The sequence below is a fragment of the Hemiscyllium ocellatum genome, chromosome 34 (assembly GCF_020745735.1).
Source record: "Hemiscyllium ocellatum isolate sHemOce1 chromosome 34, sHemOce1.pat.X.cur, whole genome shotgun sequence".
Taxonomy (NCBI): domain Eukaryota; kingdom Metazoa; phylum Chordata; class Chondrichthyes; order Orectolobiformes; family Hemiscylliidae; genus Hemiscyllium; species Hemiscyllium ocellatum.
In genome coordinates, this window is record NC_083434.1 from 8,715,697 (window position 1) to 8,736,494 (window position 20,798).

Below are 20,798 nucleotides of genomic sequence, written 5' to 3' on the forward strand. Positions count from 1 at the left end.
AAAAGGACAACTGAGTAGAATGAAATCCAGTCTGGCTGTCGAATGACAGTATCCCCTAATCTTGGTTACATCTCGGCTGAGGGAGTTTCAGATCTTAGATTAAGGGCCACAATGGGCCCGCTGTTCGGGTTATTGAATGCTACTATTGTGATTTTTGAGAAGATTTGTAGCTCAGGTTGAGGTTCAGTTTGTAAGTTTGCTCACTGAGCTGGTAGGTTTGTTTTCAGACATTTTGTCACCGTGCTAGGTAACATCATCACTGAGCCTCCGGTGAAGCACTGGGGTTCTGTCTCACTTTTTATTTGTCTTGGTCTGTTACGGGGTGGGGTGGTATCATTTCCGGTTCTTTATCACAGATGTTGGTAAATGGGATCCAAATTAGATTAGATTATTTAGTGTGGAAACAGGCCCTTTGGCCCAACAAATCCACACCGACCCTCCGAAGCGTAATCCACCCAGACCCATTCCCTGACATTAACCCCTTCACCTAACACCACAGGCAATTTAGTATGGCCAATTCACCTAACCTGCACATTTTTGGACTGTGGGAGGAAACCAGAGCACCCGGAGGAAACCCACGCAGGCACAGGGAGAATGTGCAAACTCCACACAGTCAGTCGCCTGAGGCGGGAATTGAACCCGGGTCTCTGGCGCTGTGAGGCAGCAGTGCTAACCACTGTGCCACCGTGCCGCCCAATGTGTTTACTGATGGAGTTCAGTTTGAATGCCAGGCCTCGAGGAATTCCCATGCATGTCTCTGTTTAGCCTGGCCGAGGACGCTCGTGTTGTCCCATTTCGTGATGACTAAGGTGTCATCCACCTAGTGGACCCAAAGCTTGGTTTGGATTGTGGGTAGGGCTGTTTGTTCTAGTCTCTGCATCACTGCTTCTGCTAAGAATCCTGATATTGGTATTCCTTGGAGGTTCCATTGATTTGTTTGTAGGTTTTATTGTTGAAAGGTGAAGTAGGTTGTGAGGCACAAGTCGACTAGCTTGAGGATGCTGTCCTTGCTGATGGAGTTGGTGCCGTCTGGTGTTTGTGTGTTTGGTTCATCTAGTGGCGAGATCAGTGTTTCTTTGGCCAGGCTGACGTTAATTGATGAGAATAGGGCTGTTATGTCGGAGGGTCCACCATGTGGTTTACACCTTTGTCATCACGAAATGGAACAAAGTACAGGAAACCTACAATATCATAAACAACATTCTTACTGGTATAAATTTCACCAAAGAGGAAGAAAACAACAACAGACACCCTTTCCTTAATGTCACAGTGGAGCGAACAGTTAATGGAGAACTGCAGACCAGCGTTGACAGGAAAGCCACACACATAGACCAGATACTTAACTACTGGAACAATCATCCCAGCATCCAGCTGCATCAGGACATTATTTAAATGGGCCACAACACACTGCAGCACCCAGGAACTATGAGCAGCAGAAGAAAAATACCCATACACTGTATTCAAGAACAATGAGTACCCGAGAAACCCAGTGTGCCGATTCTTAAACAACAAATCCAAACAAGAAGACACAACACGCCCAGAGACCCTCGCCACATGACCATACATCGAAGACACCTCAGAGATGACCACCAGACGACTGCGACCCCTTGGTGTCATGGTAGCCTACAACCAACCAACACACTGAAACAGCTACTGATGAACCTAAAGGACCCTGTACCAACAACCAGCAAAATGAATGTCATTTACAAAATACCCTCCATGGACTATCACAAACACTACATCAGACAAACTGAAAACTAGCCACCAGGATACATGAGCACCAGCTAGCCACCAAAAGACATGACCAGCTTTCACCAGTATCTTTACACACAGATGAAGAAGGTCACCAGTTTGACTGGATTAACACACCCATCCTAGGACAGTTAAAATACACACAACGCCAGGTTATAGTCCAACAGGTTTATTTGGAAGCACTAACCTGATGAAGGAGCAGCGCTCCGAAAGCTAGTGCTTCCAGATAAACCTGTTGGACTATAACCTGGCGTTGTGTGACTATTAACTTTGTCCGGCTCCTCCAAATCATCCTAGGACAGACTAAATAGAGACACACACACGGGACTTCCTAGAGGCCTGGCATTCAAACCAGAACTCCGTCAATATTCATATCAACTTGGACTCCATTTACCAACCTCTCAGAAAAAAAACCCAGAAATGATATCAGCCACCGAAACAGACCGAGATACATAAATAGAAAGTGGGACAGAACCCCAGCGCTTCACTGGAGGCTCACTGATGATGTTATCGAGCATGGTGATAAAACACCTGAGAACAAACCTACCAGCTCAGTGAGCAAACTTACAACAGGAACACCACTACTGCTGCTTATTTAATGCTTAGGAGCTTGCGGGTATATGTAGGGCAGGCTGTCTTCTGAGTCCAACGTGCTCCACACCTTCAAACCTGTCAGTGGGGAACCCAAAATTCAGCCCCAAGTGCTGAAGTCATTTGATCAGAAATTTCTATGTGTTGTCCTGCTTCAGTGGGAAGGCCTATTGAGAATATTTCCAAGAGGGAAATTTTAATGCGCTATTTATTGCATGAAGCAAGCGAGTAAAATAATATTGGAACTATAAATTATTTGAGTTGAATGAAGCATGGTTGAGAGAGGGCAGCATCCAAGTTATTATAAAAGGTATGCAGACATAGAGATTAGGAGTTTAAGATAACTCTCTTAAATGAGATTTGACATAAACTGTTGATTTGCTCTCAGAATATTTCCCTCAAAAATTTGTGATCTGCTGTAGGTATCCTCCTTGAAGGATATACTTTAATAAGAGTTATTTTTTTAATATTATAGTTAATGGATCCTCTGTCCTTGTTTATTGCCTTAGCTAGCAAAGTTACATCTTAACATCTGGCTGATGTGATAGCTGGAACTTGGTTCCTGTGGAAAGCAGGTCGACTCTAAAAGCAGAAAGTAAGCTCTGTTTCTCACAGAAATTCAAAGCTATTCCTGCAAAATCAAATAAAACTGATTATTAACTTTTAATTCTGGAAGGTGTCCAACCTGCAAATCATGAGGATATCCAATCATCCATAATAAGGTTCATTTGTAACGAGGTTTCTAACATCATCTTTTGTATATTCCTGGAGGTTAAAGTGAAAATACCTGCAAGCGATAGAATCCTGCTGGGGATGAGGAAGCAGCAAGCTCCCTTGCTGTCTGTTCTGCCACATCTGTGTTTGAAGCTTCCCTGACACTTTATAAACGTGATAAACCATAGGTTTCATACAGATCTTTGCTAGTCACTAAATATACATCCATAGTTTTCGTTTCTCTTAGAAGTCGAGTTTTTTTTTAGATTAGATTCCCCACAGTGTGGAAACAGGCCTTTCGGCCCAACAAGTCCACATCAACCCTCTGAAGAGTTACCCACCCAGACCCTTTTCCCTCTAACTAATGCACCTATCACTACGGGCAATTTAGCATGACCAATTCACCTGATCTGCACATCTTTGGACTGTGGGAGGAAACCGGAGGAAACTCACGCAGACTTGGGGAGAACATGCAAACTCCACACAGACAGTCACCCAAGGCTAGAATCGAACCTGAAACCTGGACCCTGGTGCTGTGAGGTAGCAGTGCTAACCACTGCGCCACCAAAATAAATTTCAGAAATTGAGGTAAAAGATATGCCAGTGGTTTGATTGTGATTCAACATTGTGTCAGTACCTAAATGATTGCAAATTAGGATTGCAATGTCTACATTGGACAAACAGGCAGAAAACTAGCCACCAGGATACATGAACGTCAAGTAGCCACAAAAAGACATGACCCAGTAAGAAGGCGTTTGGTATGCTTTCCTTTATTGGTCAGAATATTGAGTACAGGAGTTGCGAGGTCATGTTGCGGCTGTACAAGGAATTGGTTAGGCCACTGTTGGAATATTGCATGTAATTCTGGTCTCCTTCCTATCAGAAAGATGTTTTGAAACTTGAAAGGGTTCAGAAAAGAATTACAAGGATGTTGCCAGGGTTGGAGGATTTGATCTACAGGGAGAGGCTGAACAGGCTGGGGCTGTTTTCCCTGGAGTGTCGGAGGCTGAGGGGTGACCTTATAGAGGTTTACAAAATTATGAGGGGCATAGATAGGGTAAATAGACAAAGTCTTTTCCCTCGGGTCAGGGAGTCCAGAACTAGAGGGCATAAGTTTAGGGTGAGAGGGGAAAGACGTAAAAGAGACCTACAGGACAACGTTTTCACACAGAGAGTGGTACATGTATGGAATGAGCTGCCAGTGGATGTGGTGGAGGCTGGTACAATTGCAACATTGAAGAGACATTTGGATGGGTATATGAATAGGAAGGGTTTGGAGGGATATGGGCTGGGCGCTGGCAGGTGGGACTAGATTGGGTTGGGATATCTGGTCGGCATGGATGGGTTGGATCGAAGGGTCTGTTTCCATGCTGTACATCTCTATGACTGGGACAACGCATCCATCCAAGGACAAGCCAAACAGACACGCATGAGAATTCCTAGAAGCATGACATTCCAACTGTAACTCTATCAACAAGCACATTGACTTGGATCCCATTTACCACCCCCAAGAAAAAGAACAGGAAATGGCATCAACATAGAAAATGATGTCATCACAGGACATGACATCATCAACCCTAGGAAACTCCGATATATAAATAGAAAGTGAGCTACGCCACCAGTGCTTCATTCGGAGGCTCACTGAAGATGTTACCTAATATGGTGACAAAATATCTGAAAACAAACCTTCCAGCTCAGTGAGCTAACCTACAACCAGAACCTCAACCTGAGCTACAAAACTTCTCAAAACTCATTAAACACTTCATATCTGTCTTCATGGTGGAAGATGGAAAATAAATGTTCCACAAGTGCCAGGTATCTAGAGAGTTGGAGGAGTTTAATGAAGTCAGTGTAAGTACAGAACTTGTACTGATGATAGTGATAGAACTAACAAATGCGCAATTCCCTGGATCTAATGATCTGCGTCAGATATTTTTAAAGGAGGTACCTGAAGATATAGAATCATAGAGGCCCTACAGTGTGGAGCAGGCTATTTAGCCCATTGAGTCTATCCCAAGCCTCTGAAGAGCATCACACCCAGACTCTCACCCTCTAACTATGCCTGAAATGCTACATTCCCCATGGCTAATCCATTTAGCCTGCACATCCCTGGATACTGTGGGAAAGTTTCCCATGACCAGTCCATCTTAACTTGCACATATTTTGGACCTTGGAAGGAAACTGGAACACTCTGAGGAAACCCATGCAGACTGGGAGAATGTGCATAGACAGTCATAGACGGAGGGAATGGGGATGGGGGTTGGGGTCAAAGTCGAGGACACGATAGGAAGAGATGGTTCTCGAGTTGGCGTTTGGCTTCAGCGGTGTAGAGGTCAGTGTGCCAGACTACCACTGCGTCCCCTTTATCTGCTGGCTTGATGATGAGGTCAGGATTGGAAGCCTGCGCGTTATGAGGGTGAGATGTTGGAGTGGGGGAGGGGGGTAGACAGGTTGAGGTGGTTAATGTCACGGCGGCAGTTGGAAACAAAGAGGTGGGATATATTTCCTTCCTCACCCCTTTCTGCCTTCGGCAAAGATCGTTCCCTCCGTGACTACCTGGTCAGGTCCACGCCCCACCCCTATATCCCACCCTCCCAACCTGGCACCTTCCCCTGTCACCGCAGGAATTGCAAAACCTGCGCCCACACCTCCTCCCTCACCTCCATCCAAGGCCCTAAAGGAGCCTTCCGCATCCATCAAAGTTTTACCTGCACATCCACTAATATCATTTATTGTATCCGTTGCTCCCAATGCGGTCTCCTCTACATTGGGGAGACTAGACGCCTCCTAGCAGAGCGCTTTAGGGAACATCTCCGGGACACCAGCACCAATCAACCACATCGCCCCGTAGCCCAACATTTCAACACCCCCTCCCAATTTGCCGAGGACATGGAGGTCCTGGGCCTCCTTCACCGCCGCTCCCTCACCACCAGACGCCTGGAGGAAGAACGCCTCATCTTCCGCCTTGGAACACTTCAACCCCAGGGCATCAATGTGGACTTCAACAGTTTCCTCATTTCCCCTTCCCCCCCACCTCACTCTAGTTTCAAACTTCCAGCTCAGCACTGTCCCCATGACTTGTCCTACCTGCCTATCTTCTTTTCCACCTATCCCCCCCACCCTCCTCTCTGACTTATCACCATCATCCCCTCCTCCACTCACCTATTGCACTCTATGCTACTTTCTCCCCACCTCCTCTAGCTTATCTCTCCATCCTTCAGGCTCTCAGCCTTTATTCCTGATGAAGGGCTTTTGCCCGAAACGTCGATTTTACTGCTGCTCGGATGCTGCCTGAACTGCTGTGCTCTTCCAGCACCACTAATCCAGAATCTGGTTTCCAGCATCTGCAGTCATTGTTTTTACCTAACATAATAACTAAGAACAGGATCAGGGAATTCAGCCCCTCGAACCTGTTCCACCATTTGATACTATCATGGCTGATCTCACCTTGGCCTTAACTGCACTGTGTACACTCTCCATAATCTTTATCCCATCACTAATTAAGAATCTGTCTATCTCCTCCTTAAATTTACTCTGTCTTCGCATCCACCACACTCTGGGGTGGTGAGTTTTGTGGATTGATGATCCTTTGAGAGAAGTAACCTCTCCTCATCTCATGTTGAAATCTGATACCCATTATCCTAAAACTGTCCTCTCGGTCTAGATTGCTCCACATGAGAAAGCATTCTTTCTATGTCTACTTTGTCAATCCCATTTAGCATCTTGTGTACCTCAGTTTGATCTCCTTCCATCCTTCTAAACTTCAGAGAGTATAGACTGAAACTCTTCAATCTCTGATTCCAGAGATGAGGAATGTGTCTGAAGAATAATCTCATGAACCTCCAATACAACTACATCCATCCTCAAGTAAGGGGACCAAAATTGTACACAATATTCCAGGTGCAGTCAATAGGTCATCAGTAACAAAGCGCTCTTGTGGTGCAGTGGTAGTATCCCTACTCTGAACTTTAAGAATTCATAACATCTCTGAACAGGTTGAGAAAAGTAGGTTAAAATGGATGATAGAACTATGGTTCTTGCAGTGCAGAGGGAGTATCCCCAGATATCGGTTCAAGTCCCACCTGAAGGGATGTAATAACATCTCGGAATGTGTTGATTAGAAAATGTCTATGAAGAAGCTGGAGAGGTTGGGTGAATGAATGAGAACGAGGCAGCTATAATGTGATGTGAAAGTATGAAGGTAACCACTGTTGATAGGAAAAGTAAAATGAAGAATATTTTTGAATCTTTTTCTCTTTTTACCTGAATCACAAAGTTTATGAACAGTTGTAATCAATTATGAATGCATGATATGTGAGCTTTTGTGACAAAGGAATTAGACATTAAAAGTGAAAAGGTATTGGGGCAAATCTACAAGGCACAAATGAGGTTCCATCTGGAATATTATGTGCAGTTTTGAACCCCTTACCTAAAGTTAAACATACTTATCCTAGAGGAAGTACAATAAATGTTTGCTTGATTCGTTTCTGGATGAGGTGACGTGGAATAGATTACACTCATTCTTCTGCTAAACTATGAAGAATATAAATGATCTCATTGAAATATTTAAAATTCTTGAGGGACTGGACAGGGTAGATGCTGAAAGAACGTCCCTCCTGACTGGGGAGACCAGAACCTGGGCTAATGGTCACCTCTTAAACATTCGGACTCTTGCTTTTGAAATAACATCTTCGTGTTGGCCCAAATATTTATTTCAGAAGTGTCTTTCATTTATGGTTATGAGTTATATACTTCAGCAGATTACATTTACTGTAGGAATTTTAGCAAAACATTGTATTATGAAAACTTTTGAGAATGCATTGGATGCTGATTGGAACAAAAATTATTTGAACCATTAAATAGTGACATTCACTGTTGGGACAATCTTTTTAAATCATCCTACTGAAGGAGACTATATTCATCAATGAAATCCTAATTTAAGAAGGAATCAAAATTACTAATAAGATTGAGTGTAATATAGAGAAATTACAAAATTCATTTCTGGACTTTTGAAGCATTCAAGATCTGCAGCATTGTCCAAGATTAGTCATGCTTCCAGCGGATATTTTAATGAAGGTAAATTAATATTTTCCCACTGTGATAATTCATGATTATCAGAAAATGAATATTAAATTATGTGCTTTATATACATGCTGCAATATTTCTTGTGCTATTGGCTGAATATTCCAGGGCAAAACAATAACATTGCTTCAGAGAGAGTCCCGAGAATATTTACTAAGTGCTGCTTTACAATCATAAATTTGTGTGTAAAAAGCTGATGAAATGTAATTGCTGGCTTAATATGTCAGTATACTAATGTGCTCTGCCATCCAGGAGCAGTATGTTGGATTGTGTCATTGACCCATACAGCAAGATCCTTATCAGTAGAAGTGAAGCACTTTTCAATGAATGGTGAAATAACTTAGAGAATCAGTTAATTGGAATCACCTCCTAAATACTGAAGAAGTCAGTGAGGCAGGAAATCTGAATGGGAACTAATTGGGCTGAACCTACAATGGAGATTTATCTCCTTGTGCATGTAAAGTTGCAAACTTGTTTGTGTTTAGAGTTCAAATTGTATACACAGTTGCTAACTGAAATTTAAAACAGAAACATTTCCTTTTATTCCTTGTAGCCACTGCAGTCACTATCGTTAGCAGATTCAAAGCTTAAGACTGAATTAACAATTATTATTAATGCTTTGGGGAGCAATTCTACTTTGACGAAGGTGGACATCAGTGGGAATGGAATGGGAGATATTGGTGCTAAGATGCTTGGGAAGGCCCTCCAGATCAACACAAAGCTCAGGTAAAATTAAGCTGCTATCAATTTTTTTTTCAGGACTGAATTCTATATTGTATACGTATATCTTGTTGTTATAAAAGGAAGAAAACGGGATAGTTTTTGTTTATTCTTAATTCGATGACCTGCAGGGATTGAGATTACAAGGAGAGAGAAATAACAGCAACCAATTCAAAGACATTTAGCTATCCTCTAATTGACTTCTAAACCTGTTTAGGCAACTTCCTGAGGGAACATGTATTGTGGCCTTGAAGTGTCTAAGTTGGTGCATCCAACTGAATTGCAAATTGTTGGAGAAATACTAAGGAAACTTAAATGGTACCAAAACTTGTGCTGCCTTTTTTATATTTCTATATTGGTGTCTGGGACATGATTTTGTAAATGAAATTTAGTTTGTGCATTATTAAAAAGTGGCTGATCTTTTTTACACAGGACAGTAATTTGGGACAAGAATAACATAACTGCACAGGGCTTTCAGGACATTGCTGTGGCTTTGGAAAAGTAGGTACAATCAGATTACTTATTCTAAAAGGTGTAAATGTATGATTTGCTTGAATGGGTATTCTGTGTAATTTGTGAAAGTGACAGTTGTTGATATCGACTTTGCCTGGTTTCATTATGTTAAAGCTGTCAAGAACTGCAGTAATGGAAGGTTGTCATCTCTGATGTGTTCTCTCGACAGCCTGACTACTTTTAACAGCTGTGAAAGTTGGATATATATGTTCAGCCATCTGCTTTTTATTTCATTTTTTAAAAGTGCTGCAGTTCATCTGTTTAAGCTCAGCCAGTGGTTTCAGCCAAATAAATGAAGTCATTTTTAATATAAAATGCTTAAATCAAGTGTTACAAATTAATTCCAACGAAAGGACAATGTGAAGTCTGCCTTCATTCCCTCCTCCTATTACTGCATGGCTTCAAGATGCGATGTCTGCTGTAACCTTAGGAAGGCCTTAAGTCAGGCTCAATGAATGAAAGATAATCTTGGCATCAAAAAGGCCAAAACCTCCTCCCTCCAAAGACAAAAATTTAGATTCCACTGATTAGTCAGAGAATGTTGCTATTCTTGTATTGGAGTCAGAATGTAGAAGGTTAAATCCCATTCCAGAAACAGAGGACATATCCTAGAGTGCTGAAATGCTAAAGAAATGTGACAGTGGAAATTTTCAGCAGTGCATTATTGGCTATTAAGCAGCTATAATTATAATTGATTCATTTGGTTAGAAGGCATGTTATCTCGCACAATTTGTGATGACTTAAGAGTATGTTAAGGAAATGTTAAGAGCATTTATCCCTGTGCTCTATTTTTAATTCGGCCTTTGACTTTTATACTTTGATAAGTCAGAAGATTAATATTGCTATTGTACTATAATGGAGAAAAGTAATTCCGTATTATAGTAAAAATGGTATTATGTTCACTCACTATTACAATTGTTTAGAGAAAGAATGAATTCACTGGAGTGCTGATATTCACTGTGCTTTTCACACACCTAAAACGCCAAATGGCTAAGTAATTTGAAGAAGAAAGAAAATCATTTACCTGAATTAGATAAGGAATGAACATTAATGTCCTTTTTTTTGTTATCAAGTTGCCGCAGTTTTTAGCTGAACTTACATAAATTTAATAGGGATCTCATTATCTGATATCAATCAAAATGCAATGATGAATAATGCAGTGATGCTATTTTGGTAGTGAATGATCCAAATGATACCACATCTCTTAGCATTCCACAGTAAAAGGAATGACCCTCCAGCACTAAACAAAGGAATCATTTACTTTTGCAAAGAATATGTTGTCTGGTGCCATGAGTCTACAGTTCTTTCCTATAATTACTTGGTTGTAAGTGCTGAAGACATAGAGTCATAGAGATGTACAGCTCGGAAACAGATCCTTCGGTCCAACCCTGACCAGATATCTCAACCCGATCTAGTCCCACCTGCCAGCACCCAGCCCATATCCCTCCAAACCCTTCCTATCAATATACCCATCCAATGTTAAATGTTGCAATTGTACCAGCTTCCACCACATCCTCTGGCAGTTCATTCCATACACGTACCACCCTCTGCGTGAAAAAGTTGCCCCTTAGGTCTCTTTTATATCTTTCCCCTCTCATCCTAAACCTGTGCCCTCTCGTTCTGGTCTCCCCAACCCCAGGGAAAAGACTTTGTCTATTTATCCTATCCATGCCCATCATAATTTTGTAAACCTCTGTAAGGTCACCCCTCAGCCTCCGATGCTCCAGGGAAAACAGCCCCAGCCTGTTCAGCCTCTCCCTGTAGCTCAGATCCTCCAACCCTGGCAACATCCTTGTCAATCTTTTGTGAACCTTTTCAAGTTTCACAACATCTTTCCGATAGGAAGGAAACCAGAATTGCACGCAATATTCCAAAAGTGGCCTAACCAATGTCCTGTACAGCTGCAACATGACCTCGCAACTCCTGTACACAATACTCTGACCAACAAAGGAAAGCATACCAAACACTGCCTTCACTATCCTATCTACCTGCAACTCCACTTTCAAGGAGTATTAACCTGCACTCCAAGGTCTCTTTGTTCAGCAACACTCCCTAGAACCTACATGGAATGTAATTAGGGCATTCTACTCACTTGGATCATGGAAGGTAGTTGCCCATGCTGTAATCAAATCATAAGCTGCAGGCAGGTCAGGATGGGAGCAATGGGAAGGAAAACCTCATCATCACAATCAAAAAGGCTGTCATTTATTTGTTAAAAAGTAATTGTTCAGTTCTGTGACCAAATTAGAAATTCAGTTAAAGGATTCAAACATAATCAGGTGGAAATGGTGGGCAGATATTTGTGACACAACGATTTGTCCAGTGATTTTTGGAGAGGAAGGAGTGTACGAAATTGGTAAGGTATATTGACTGGTCTAGAGGGGTGAAGAATATATTTTTGGAGGAGAGGGGTGACAGCGGATTTAAAGTCAGCTGTTTAACAATCAACTAACATGGAGCTCAGTAAGGCAAGTCGTGTGATTGACAGTTCACCTGGAGTAGGATCAGGGAACACAAAATGTATCCAATGGACAGTCATAGTCAAAGAGATTGTTGCATGAAATGGGATGGAATATAGAGAGATTAATTGAAGAATAGGTCAGCAGAGAATGTTTGCAGACCTTGGTCCCCAAGTGCTGAGGAAAGCAGGGAACTGGCAGAAGCTGCTGAACGTATGGTGTCGATCTTACAAAACACATGTCCACAAGTTCTTTCTGTTTCATGTTTGTGGCAGGGATGGTTTATCAAGATTGCTTACAATGGAAAATAGTCTGTGATAATGTCTGTATTGTGAAAGCTCTTACAGTTATCACCAATTCATGTGAGGGTGACCATATTCTAATTATTTTTCAAGTGATCTTAACAAAATGATAAGAAGTGAAATCATTTATTTTTCAAAGAAGATCAACTTTGCTTCCTTGAACTTCAGGGAACAGGATAAGGATTACATGTTTGAACATGATTAGAGTGGAGAAGAATTTTTAGAGGAAACAAAGGCATTAAAAGTGGTGAATTTAGTAAATCAATACTTGCTGAAGGACTGTGCTCGATTAAAGGTGGAATGGTAGGTAACTATTGTACAGACCTTGGAAAAGCACTCAACCTTTTAAGCATTCAGGTAGTGTCAAAGACATGATGCTTAAGTAAAAAAGGTGTGTAGTTTTAGTCATCATTCAATCCCCCCATCAGGCAAACAGCCAGTCTGCTAACCAATCGATTAACTGTGTGTGTAGTGAACTGTAACTTAAGTATGTAAAGTACTCAATATATTATGCAGGTCTAAACTGTGTGGCACATGTGGTCAATTATTAATAAAATTCCAGTTGTCTGACTCGATATAAACCTGATTCTTTGTGCTATATGTTACCTGGGAAAGCAATGAGGAGATTTTTTTTATTCACTCATGGAGTTGTGGGCATCACTGGCTGGGCCAGCACTCACTGCCCGTCCCTAATTGCCCAGGCAATTGTTACGAGTAAATTTCATTGCTGTGGGTCTAGAGTTGCTTGTAGGCTAGACCAGGTAAGGTCAGCAACTTCTCAAAAGGAATTAGTGAACCAGATTGGGTTTTAAACAATTGACAATGGTTTCATAGTCATTGTTAGATTCTTAATTCTCAATTTTTATTGAACTCAAAGACCACAAGCTGCCATGGTGGGATTTGAACCCAGATTCCCCAGAACATTATTTGGGTCTTTGGATTAATAGTTTAGCAATAATTCCACTCAGCAGTTGCCTCCCCTTAACACCTCACTGTGTTACAACCAGGTGGCAGGTGAAGTTTCTCAATTCATTATTATTCCAGACAGGAGCCTCATGCTGTTAAACTGTCAGCTGAGGAGGGAGGTACTGCCTCTCTTACTTTGTTAACCCACACATTTGATTGCAATAAGACTAATTTTAGAAATGGATCCCTTCCCTTATAGATGTATGTTTCCCAGATCAAAATGAATGTATGTTTTAAAAGGACCCACAGTTTAAACAGGTTTTCTTGAATTACCAAAAAGTGTAAAGTTATTTATTAATAAATAATTGGTAAAATGTAGGAGTCAGTCCATCAAGTTTGCTTTGCCATTCAGTGAGATCATGGCAGATCCAATAACCTCAACTCCACTTTCCTACCTTTTCCCATAACCTTTGATTTCCTTTCTGATTAGAAATCTGTATATCTCAGCCTTGAATATATTTAATGCCCCAGCCTCTGGAGCCCTCCGTGGTAAAGAATTCCACCAATTCACTACCGTATGAAAAGTAATGCTTCCTTGTCCTGTGGAAACTAAGCTACCCCTTACTTTAAGATTATGGTCTCTGGTACTAGACTCTCCTACAAGGGGAAGCAACCTCTCCACCAGTACCCTGTCGAGCTCCCTACTGAAGCCATGTTAGATTATATCTGCTTGATTATATTATGTATTTCTAAATGTTTTACTGTTGCATGCATTATAGTAGAAGATCACATTTTCCCAATAAGGGATGTTAAACTAACTGGCCTGCAATTACCTTTTCTTTTTGACTCCTTCCCTTCAATAAGATCACCTGCCACTCTTCTAAACTTGAATGAGTACCTACTCAACCTCTCTACACAAGATAGTCTTTCCGTAACTGGTATCAACCTAATGAAGCTTCTCTGGTCTGCCATCAATGCCAGTGTATCTTTCCTTAGATAAAGCCCCGGAACAGTTCATAGCATTCTGGGTGTGGTCTGACTCATGCCTTGTATAATTTTTGCAAGTCTTCCCAATTTCTGTGCCCCATTCCATTTAAAATAAAGACCAACATTCTGCTTGCCTTCCTTAAAACCTGCTGAATTTGTACACCAACATTTATTGATTCATACGTGAGAACTTCGAAATTCCCCTGTGGTGGAGCCTTTTTGAAATCCTTCTCCATTTAAAAAAACATTCAGCTCTAGTATACTTTCTGCCAAAGTGCACAACCTCACATTTTCCCACATTATATTCCATCTGTCAAGCTTTAGCCTATTTGTTAAACCTGTCCATGTTCCTCTACTGACAAGGTTTTCTAGGTCTTGGAAGATCACCTTAAGGTCACAGTAAACCTGACCAATTGCCATGTGAAAATATCAACCATTTTGAATACTGAAATCAGTGCAAATAAACAGAATGTCATTTCATGGCAGCTAACTTAGCTGAAAGATTGCTGGTGCGTGTCATTGCTTCTATGCTGATAACATTTTTCTGAATGGCTCTTCTGGACAAACCTAAAAGCTGTATTGTTGAAGCATTGCTTAAAGAAGGATACACGTTCAAAACAATCATAACAGCACAGCAGAATCTGTTTATACTTCCGCAGCAACTTTTTCAGCTATTAAGTTTAATAAGTCATCCCAGTCCTGCATGAGATGTTGGTTGTCTCAATCAGTGGATGAGTGCCCAGCATTTCATGACACATGCAAAATAGATTCTACAAATGACATTGATCTAAAATATGCAAGAAGCCTAAGAAATAAAAAGTATGACATAATTTTCCACAGCAGAGTGTGCTGAAGAGCCAACCAAGGAACAATGCCAGAGTTGTTTCCAAATTCCCATCCATCCCACACAAACATGTCTAACAAAGTCCCAGAGGTACTTGCAAACTTATAACTTGCTGACTCCTGCAAGACAGTACATGTAGCCACTACATGGCTGCCATCAGAAAAGCTGCAGTGTTTAACTCTATCTTTTTACCACAATCATTCCCCAAGAGGAATGCCAAGATTGCAACTGCCTGTATCATCCCTTCAGACATCTTACATAAGGTCTATTCAGGAAATTGGCACAATGTGATGTAGCCCACGTGCAGTGAGTTAGGTGTTTACAATAGATTGGATATCTCATACACTGGCAGTATTTCCCTTAAATATCAGCTGAGTTCCTTGTGATGTACACCTGAAAACATTCTTGAATTATCATCAGAACTTTGTTTTGTCTATCAGCACATACTGATTTGTGTGCTATCATGATCCACAAGATCATGAATATTCCAAATTTATCATCAGAGATTCCACACAGTAATATCACTCGGACAAACCTCTACCCAGGCAGGTTTGACTATCTTGGTAATCTTTGAAGACAATGCAGTACTATACCTGAAAGATGATGCCCAAGCCAGCATCGACTTTGCTCTTAAGCACAGCTTTTACAGTTGAAATGAACTCAAATTATAATGGGATTCTGTGGTGACAAAACAACATCATTTACTCAGTTGTGCATCACGTTGGTGTAGTTGCATTGCTTATATTTTGAAGAAAAATGGTATTTTGTGTATGTTTAGATCCAAGACAACTGAACAGTCAACTAAAAAGCTGCTTACTCAAGATCCCTACCCAAGAAATGTTTACTCCCAAAGTCTTAGGTACGAAGCATTCTTTTCAGGGTTGATTCCAAGAATCAATATTAGCTCATTCACCTTTTCCCAGGATTTTAAGAACTGACCTTTTTTTGCGATTGCCCTTTGCTGGTTGCCATTTTCTCATTATTATAAACTTCCATCAGCTCATGGAAGTTGAAAGAAAACTGGGCTTAGTTTTAATCAGCAAAAAAAATCAAACTGACTTGATGAAGATCAATTCTCCATATCAGTATACATGTCGTCACTTGTATCTAGCCTTCCAAAATAGAAGACATACAAAAGATGCCCATGCCACTTTTTTTTTCAATTCTCTCGTGGGATGTGTGCATCTCTGGCTGATGAGCATTTATTGCATGTCCCTAGTTGAAGTTGAGACAATCGTGGTGATTTGCCTTCTTGAACCACAGCAGTCTGTGCTACAGGTAGACCAACAATGGTCTTCCAGAGGAAATTCCAGGGTAGCGACCCAGCAACAGTGAAGGAATAGCAATGTATTTCCAAGTCTGGATGGTGTGCGGTTTGGAGGGTAATTTGCAGGTGGTGGTCTTCCAAAGTACATAACGACCCACGTCCTTCTAGTGGTTGTGGGTTGGAAGGTACTGGCTAAGGAGCATCTGTGAATTCCTGCAGTGCATCGTGTAGGTAGTACAGAATATTACTACTGAGTATTGGTGCTGGAGGAAGTGGATATTGTGGATATGATGCCAATTAAAAAGGCTGCTGTGTCCTGATGTTGTCAAGCTTCTTGAGTGTTAGAGCTGCACTCATTCGGGCAAGTGGAGAGTATTCCATCACAATCCTGACTTGTGCCTTTTAGATTTCTAAAAGCATTTTTGAGTTACTTACTGCAGCATTTCCTAGCCTCTGACCTCCTCTGTAGCCACTGTATTTATGGTGAGTTCAGTTGAGTTTCTGGCAATGATAACTCCTAGGATGTAGGTGATGGAGCATTCAGCGATGGTAACACCATTGAACATCAAGGGGCAGTAGTTAGATTTTCTCTTAATTGGAGGTGGCTATTGCCTGGCATGAATGTTACTTGCCACCTGTCGGCCCAAGCCTGGATATGGTCCAGATCTAATTCCATTTGGACACGGACTGTATCAGGATCTTGTTATGGACTAGGCCAGACCACTCAAAACATTCTTGAGCAAGCAACCCAGAACATAACTTTGCAAATTGTTTCAGCAAGTGTACAGTGAAAACTACCTGGAGTAAGTTAGCTCGGTTGACGAATAGGTTTTAAAACAGACAGAAACTTATTCCCAAAATTACAGAACGAAACACAAAGAACAAATAAAGAACCCCTACAGAACTCAGTCTATCTAAACTAGACTTAATTATGCTATTCCAAATATACACAACAGTCCCCATAAGCAAACCCCCTCAAAAAGCTGTAAAAAAAAAAGCAACAGATGCTTACAGGTTGAAATTAGTTAGAAGGACAAAAAGAGAGAGAGAGAGAGAGGAGATAGAGCCTGTTCACTCAGTCCACTGCCGACCTCCCAACTAGTTCTGGACTGAACTGCTCAGCTAGAGAACTGTCCACTCCCCTTACATTGTACAGGTCTCTTCTAAAATATGATCACTTTGGCCTGAAGTCTCATCTGTTTACATATAAACAAAAAGGCCTCGCAATACCCTTTAATCTCTTCACCAAACCAGTCTAATCAGAGCCTGGCCCCTCTGATAAAAATCAAGGGTACCGTATCCTTGAGAAAAGGAACAGCTTTAGCAAAAAGGGACCAGCTCTGTGACAATCTGAAGAGTTGCAAATGGTGCTGAACATTTTGAAATCATCAGTAAACATCCCCACTTCTGACCTTATGATGGAAGGAACATCATTGATGAAGCAGCTAAAGACACTATCCTGAGGAGCTCCGGCAGAGATGACTGACTTCCAACAACCATCTTCCCATGCGCCAAGTATGATTCCAACCAGTGAAGAGTTTGCCCCTGATTCACATTGATTCCAGTTTTGCTAGGGGAGGTGACTTACAAAGGTGTCAAATTCTTCAACTTTTTATTAATGTATATTGCACACTTTGTGATCAGTGTCTCCTCTTTGAGATCTTCTCCACAAAGTTCCACCAACATATCTTTCAATCTCTCAAAAATACTTTATCTTCTAGCAAGTGTGTTCTTCAATATTATGATCCCTCAAGCTTAGCACATTGGAAGTCAATGTATCCCAGACTGTTCTTCTGTATATGTCTATCAGAGGAGAGCAAGCCCACTGTGTTTGTGTCCACGGCACTTATGACGAGCAAGAAATTATTCCAGTGTGGAAAGGGAAACCCTTGCCTCTGTTTCCAGAATACAAAGGTTCCTTACGTAACCATTTGACAAGCAGTTTATTGCTCATACAAACACAAACTGTTGGAAATAAGCTGGTGAAAACTCTTCAAATGCAACTCCACAACTATAGTGTCTACTTGTAAATATCCAAGGGTGCAAGTTCTAAGTACAATACAAAATATGCTGATGGATGACTATTCCTAATGCCCTCAGCAGATTTCCAAATCTAGCCTTCAAATCAGTCAATCAACTACGTATGTAATGTAATTAACTTCAACATATCACCTTGACTGTACATGCAAGTCTGAGATGTCACTTTGGTCTATATATTTGTTAATATATTTGACTCTCTCAAACAATTGGGTGTGTATTTATATGTAACTTGGGCTAACATATAGAAAACCATGAAACACATTCAAACAATCTTGATTAATCTATGCATTGGTAAGTGATTTCTGGAGAGGTTTTCCACAGGCAAACACTGAAAATAGTGGCAAGGATATGCAAATGCAGGTTGAGAATATTAAAAGGGAATGACCAGAGGTTACCTAAATTGTCAGTGACAGTTATGATTGGGGCTTTGAGGACATGTGAGACAATAAAGTCAAGAGGTAGATGTGAGTAGTTTAGTTTGCGAAGGAAGAGATTTAAGGAGGAAAGGTGAACACAACTCTGAGGAGAAAGAACAAGGGAGAAGAAGAGCAGGTTGTAATCACTGAGGAAGAGGAATTGCACAGTTCAGAGGCTGAGTGAGTAAAGCAGATTTGGCTGAGTCAAAAATATAAAGTGAAACTATAACAGCAGTATGTTAGATGGGTTTTAAATGAAAGGAGTAAGTGATGCAAAGTGGGAGAAGTTTCCAGAGAAATAGTAAGACTAATCACGTTCTCACTTACAAATAAAGATGATAAATATCTATGCAATGGTTTGAATAGACCAACTTGTGGAAACTGGTCAGGCGAGAGATATGTCATTACCCCTCAGCCAAATCTCCATTAAGGCCAGAATGTGCATGTGATTGTTCACTATAGGCTCCTGGAAGACCAGGGCTGTATTGATGAGTACTTTCTGGAGGGAGATGCAGAGGTAGCAGTGAAAGCTGATTCAGTGGCAGCATTCATAGGGACAGAGCAGGATAGATTGAGATGGATAGGAAGGAGGATGGCAATATTTGTTCCACCCCAACAAGTGAGAATGTCACACACACTGGGCAGTGAATAGGATGAGAGAGTCCAGATTGTTGCTGGTTAGGAAGCAGCAATGTGTTTTCAGGGATGCCAAGGGAAACTTCAGGAGTACTCGAGAGGGAGTCACATCTGGGACAGTGGTATGAGACTAGGAACACTGATAAGTACTAAGGAATTGAGGTTTAGGAGGGGAATTGACCCAAGGGCAGAGAAAAGGAAGGAGACATGATGGTGGGGAGAAGGAAGAGGGGAATTCAAAATAATGAACTCGTGATGGGAGCAGCTTCTGAAAAGCACAGTAAGGTCACATACTGAACCAAGTTAAAAATCACACAGAATCAGGTTATAGTCCAACAGGTTTATTTGAAAGTACAAGCTTTCAGAGTGCTGTTTCTTTGTCAGGTAGCTAGTGAGGCAGGATCATAGTACATAGAATTTATAGTAGAAGATCAAAGTGTCATACAGCTGATGTAGTGTATTGAACAAGCCTAGACTTGTGTTGAGTCTTTAGTCACTTAGAATATCAATTATTAATATGTAATCCCAAAATTTCCTTCGAGTCCGTCCTGAGACAACTTGAGGTTTTATCAGTATATTTAAAAAGTGGCATTTGAGCACCGACAATGCATTAAAGGTTTCGAGGTTAGAGTTTGTCTGTATCCCAAACTTGAGTTAGACTAGTTCTGTCGCTAAAGTCGGAATTTATAAAATGTCACATGGACTGACTGTTTTTTGAACGAAGTAGAATGTATCTACAAATTCAAATTCACCCATATATATATATGTGTGTGTGTGTGTATGTGTGTGTGCGCGCACGCTTGCTTGAATGTGAATGAGTATATGCCTGAGACAGTGTACATGTGAATGTTTGTGTGAGAGAGCATTTGTATGAGAGAGGGTCAGTGTGAGTGTGTCATCGTGTGTAAGCTTTGAATTACAAGAGGAGTCGAAAGGAGCTAAGAGGCGCATGAAAATTAATATCAAGTCAGTGATTTAAAAGGTTCATGTTGTAAAATTGGCAAGGAATAATTGTTCAGGTTCTGAAAAGAAATGAATGAAATCATAGGCAATGCAAAGCACAGTGCAATGAGGAAAGCGTTCTGTGTCTGTTGCAATAACTGTTGCTGGGAACCAAAGTCTTTCAATGTGCCTGTGGATAATTCCTCAGGGATCACTACAGATGAATCCAGTCATTAAAAATGCATTGTGAGTGTACCTGCACCACATGGATTTCAGAGAGTTACCAGCTTCTTGAGCTTCAACCAGTGATGCCACAACCTATGAGAGAAAATGGAAAATTAATGAACGATTATATTCTTCAACTGTCACAATGGTAGATTAAAGCCACTGTTCAAAACACCAATTGAATTTTGAAACAGAGTAGCCTGGGGCTGAAGATTATTTAATTCACACTCTAACGCCAAGTCCAGACAAGAAGAATAAAGATCTGTTGAAATTGATTGGAGTTGTTAGTTAGATCGAAGTCTATGTCACTATTGTTACTGTCTATTATGGTTACATACTAGTTAAGGCGATTAAATGTCAGACCTCTTTAGTCAGACACTATTTCAATCAATGAGACCTAAG

At 41.0% G+C, this 20,798-nt stretch overlaps 1 protein-coding gene across 3 annotated transcripts in view; it reads left to right on the top strand.

The window, feature by feature from the left end:
• The window catches only part of LOC132832127 (F-actin-uncapping protein LRRC16A-like), a 458,164-nt gene that overhangs the window by 297,992 nt on the left and 139,374 nt on the right, over positions 1-20,798 (top strand). For all 3 annotated transcript variants that reach the window (XM_060849857.1, XM_060849859.1, XM_060849860.1), the window contains exons 21-22: positions 8,693-8,865; positions 9,292-9,360. In XM_060849857.1, the coding sequence (XP_060705840.1) occupies positions 8,693-8,865; positions 9,292-9,360 (242 nt within the window). The remainder of the gene's footprint in view (positions 1-8,692; positions 8,866-9,291; positions 9,361-20,798) is intronic.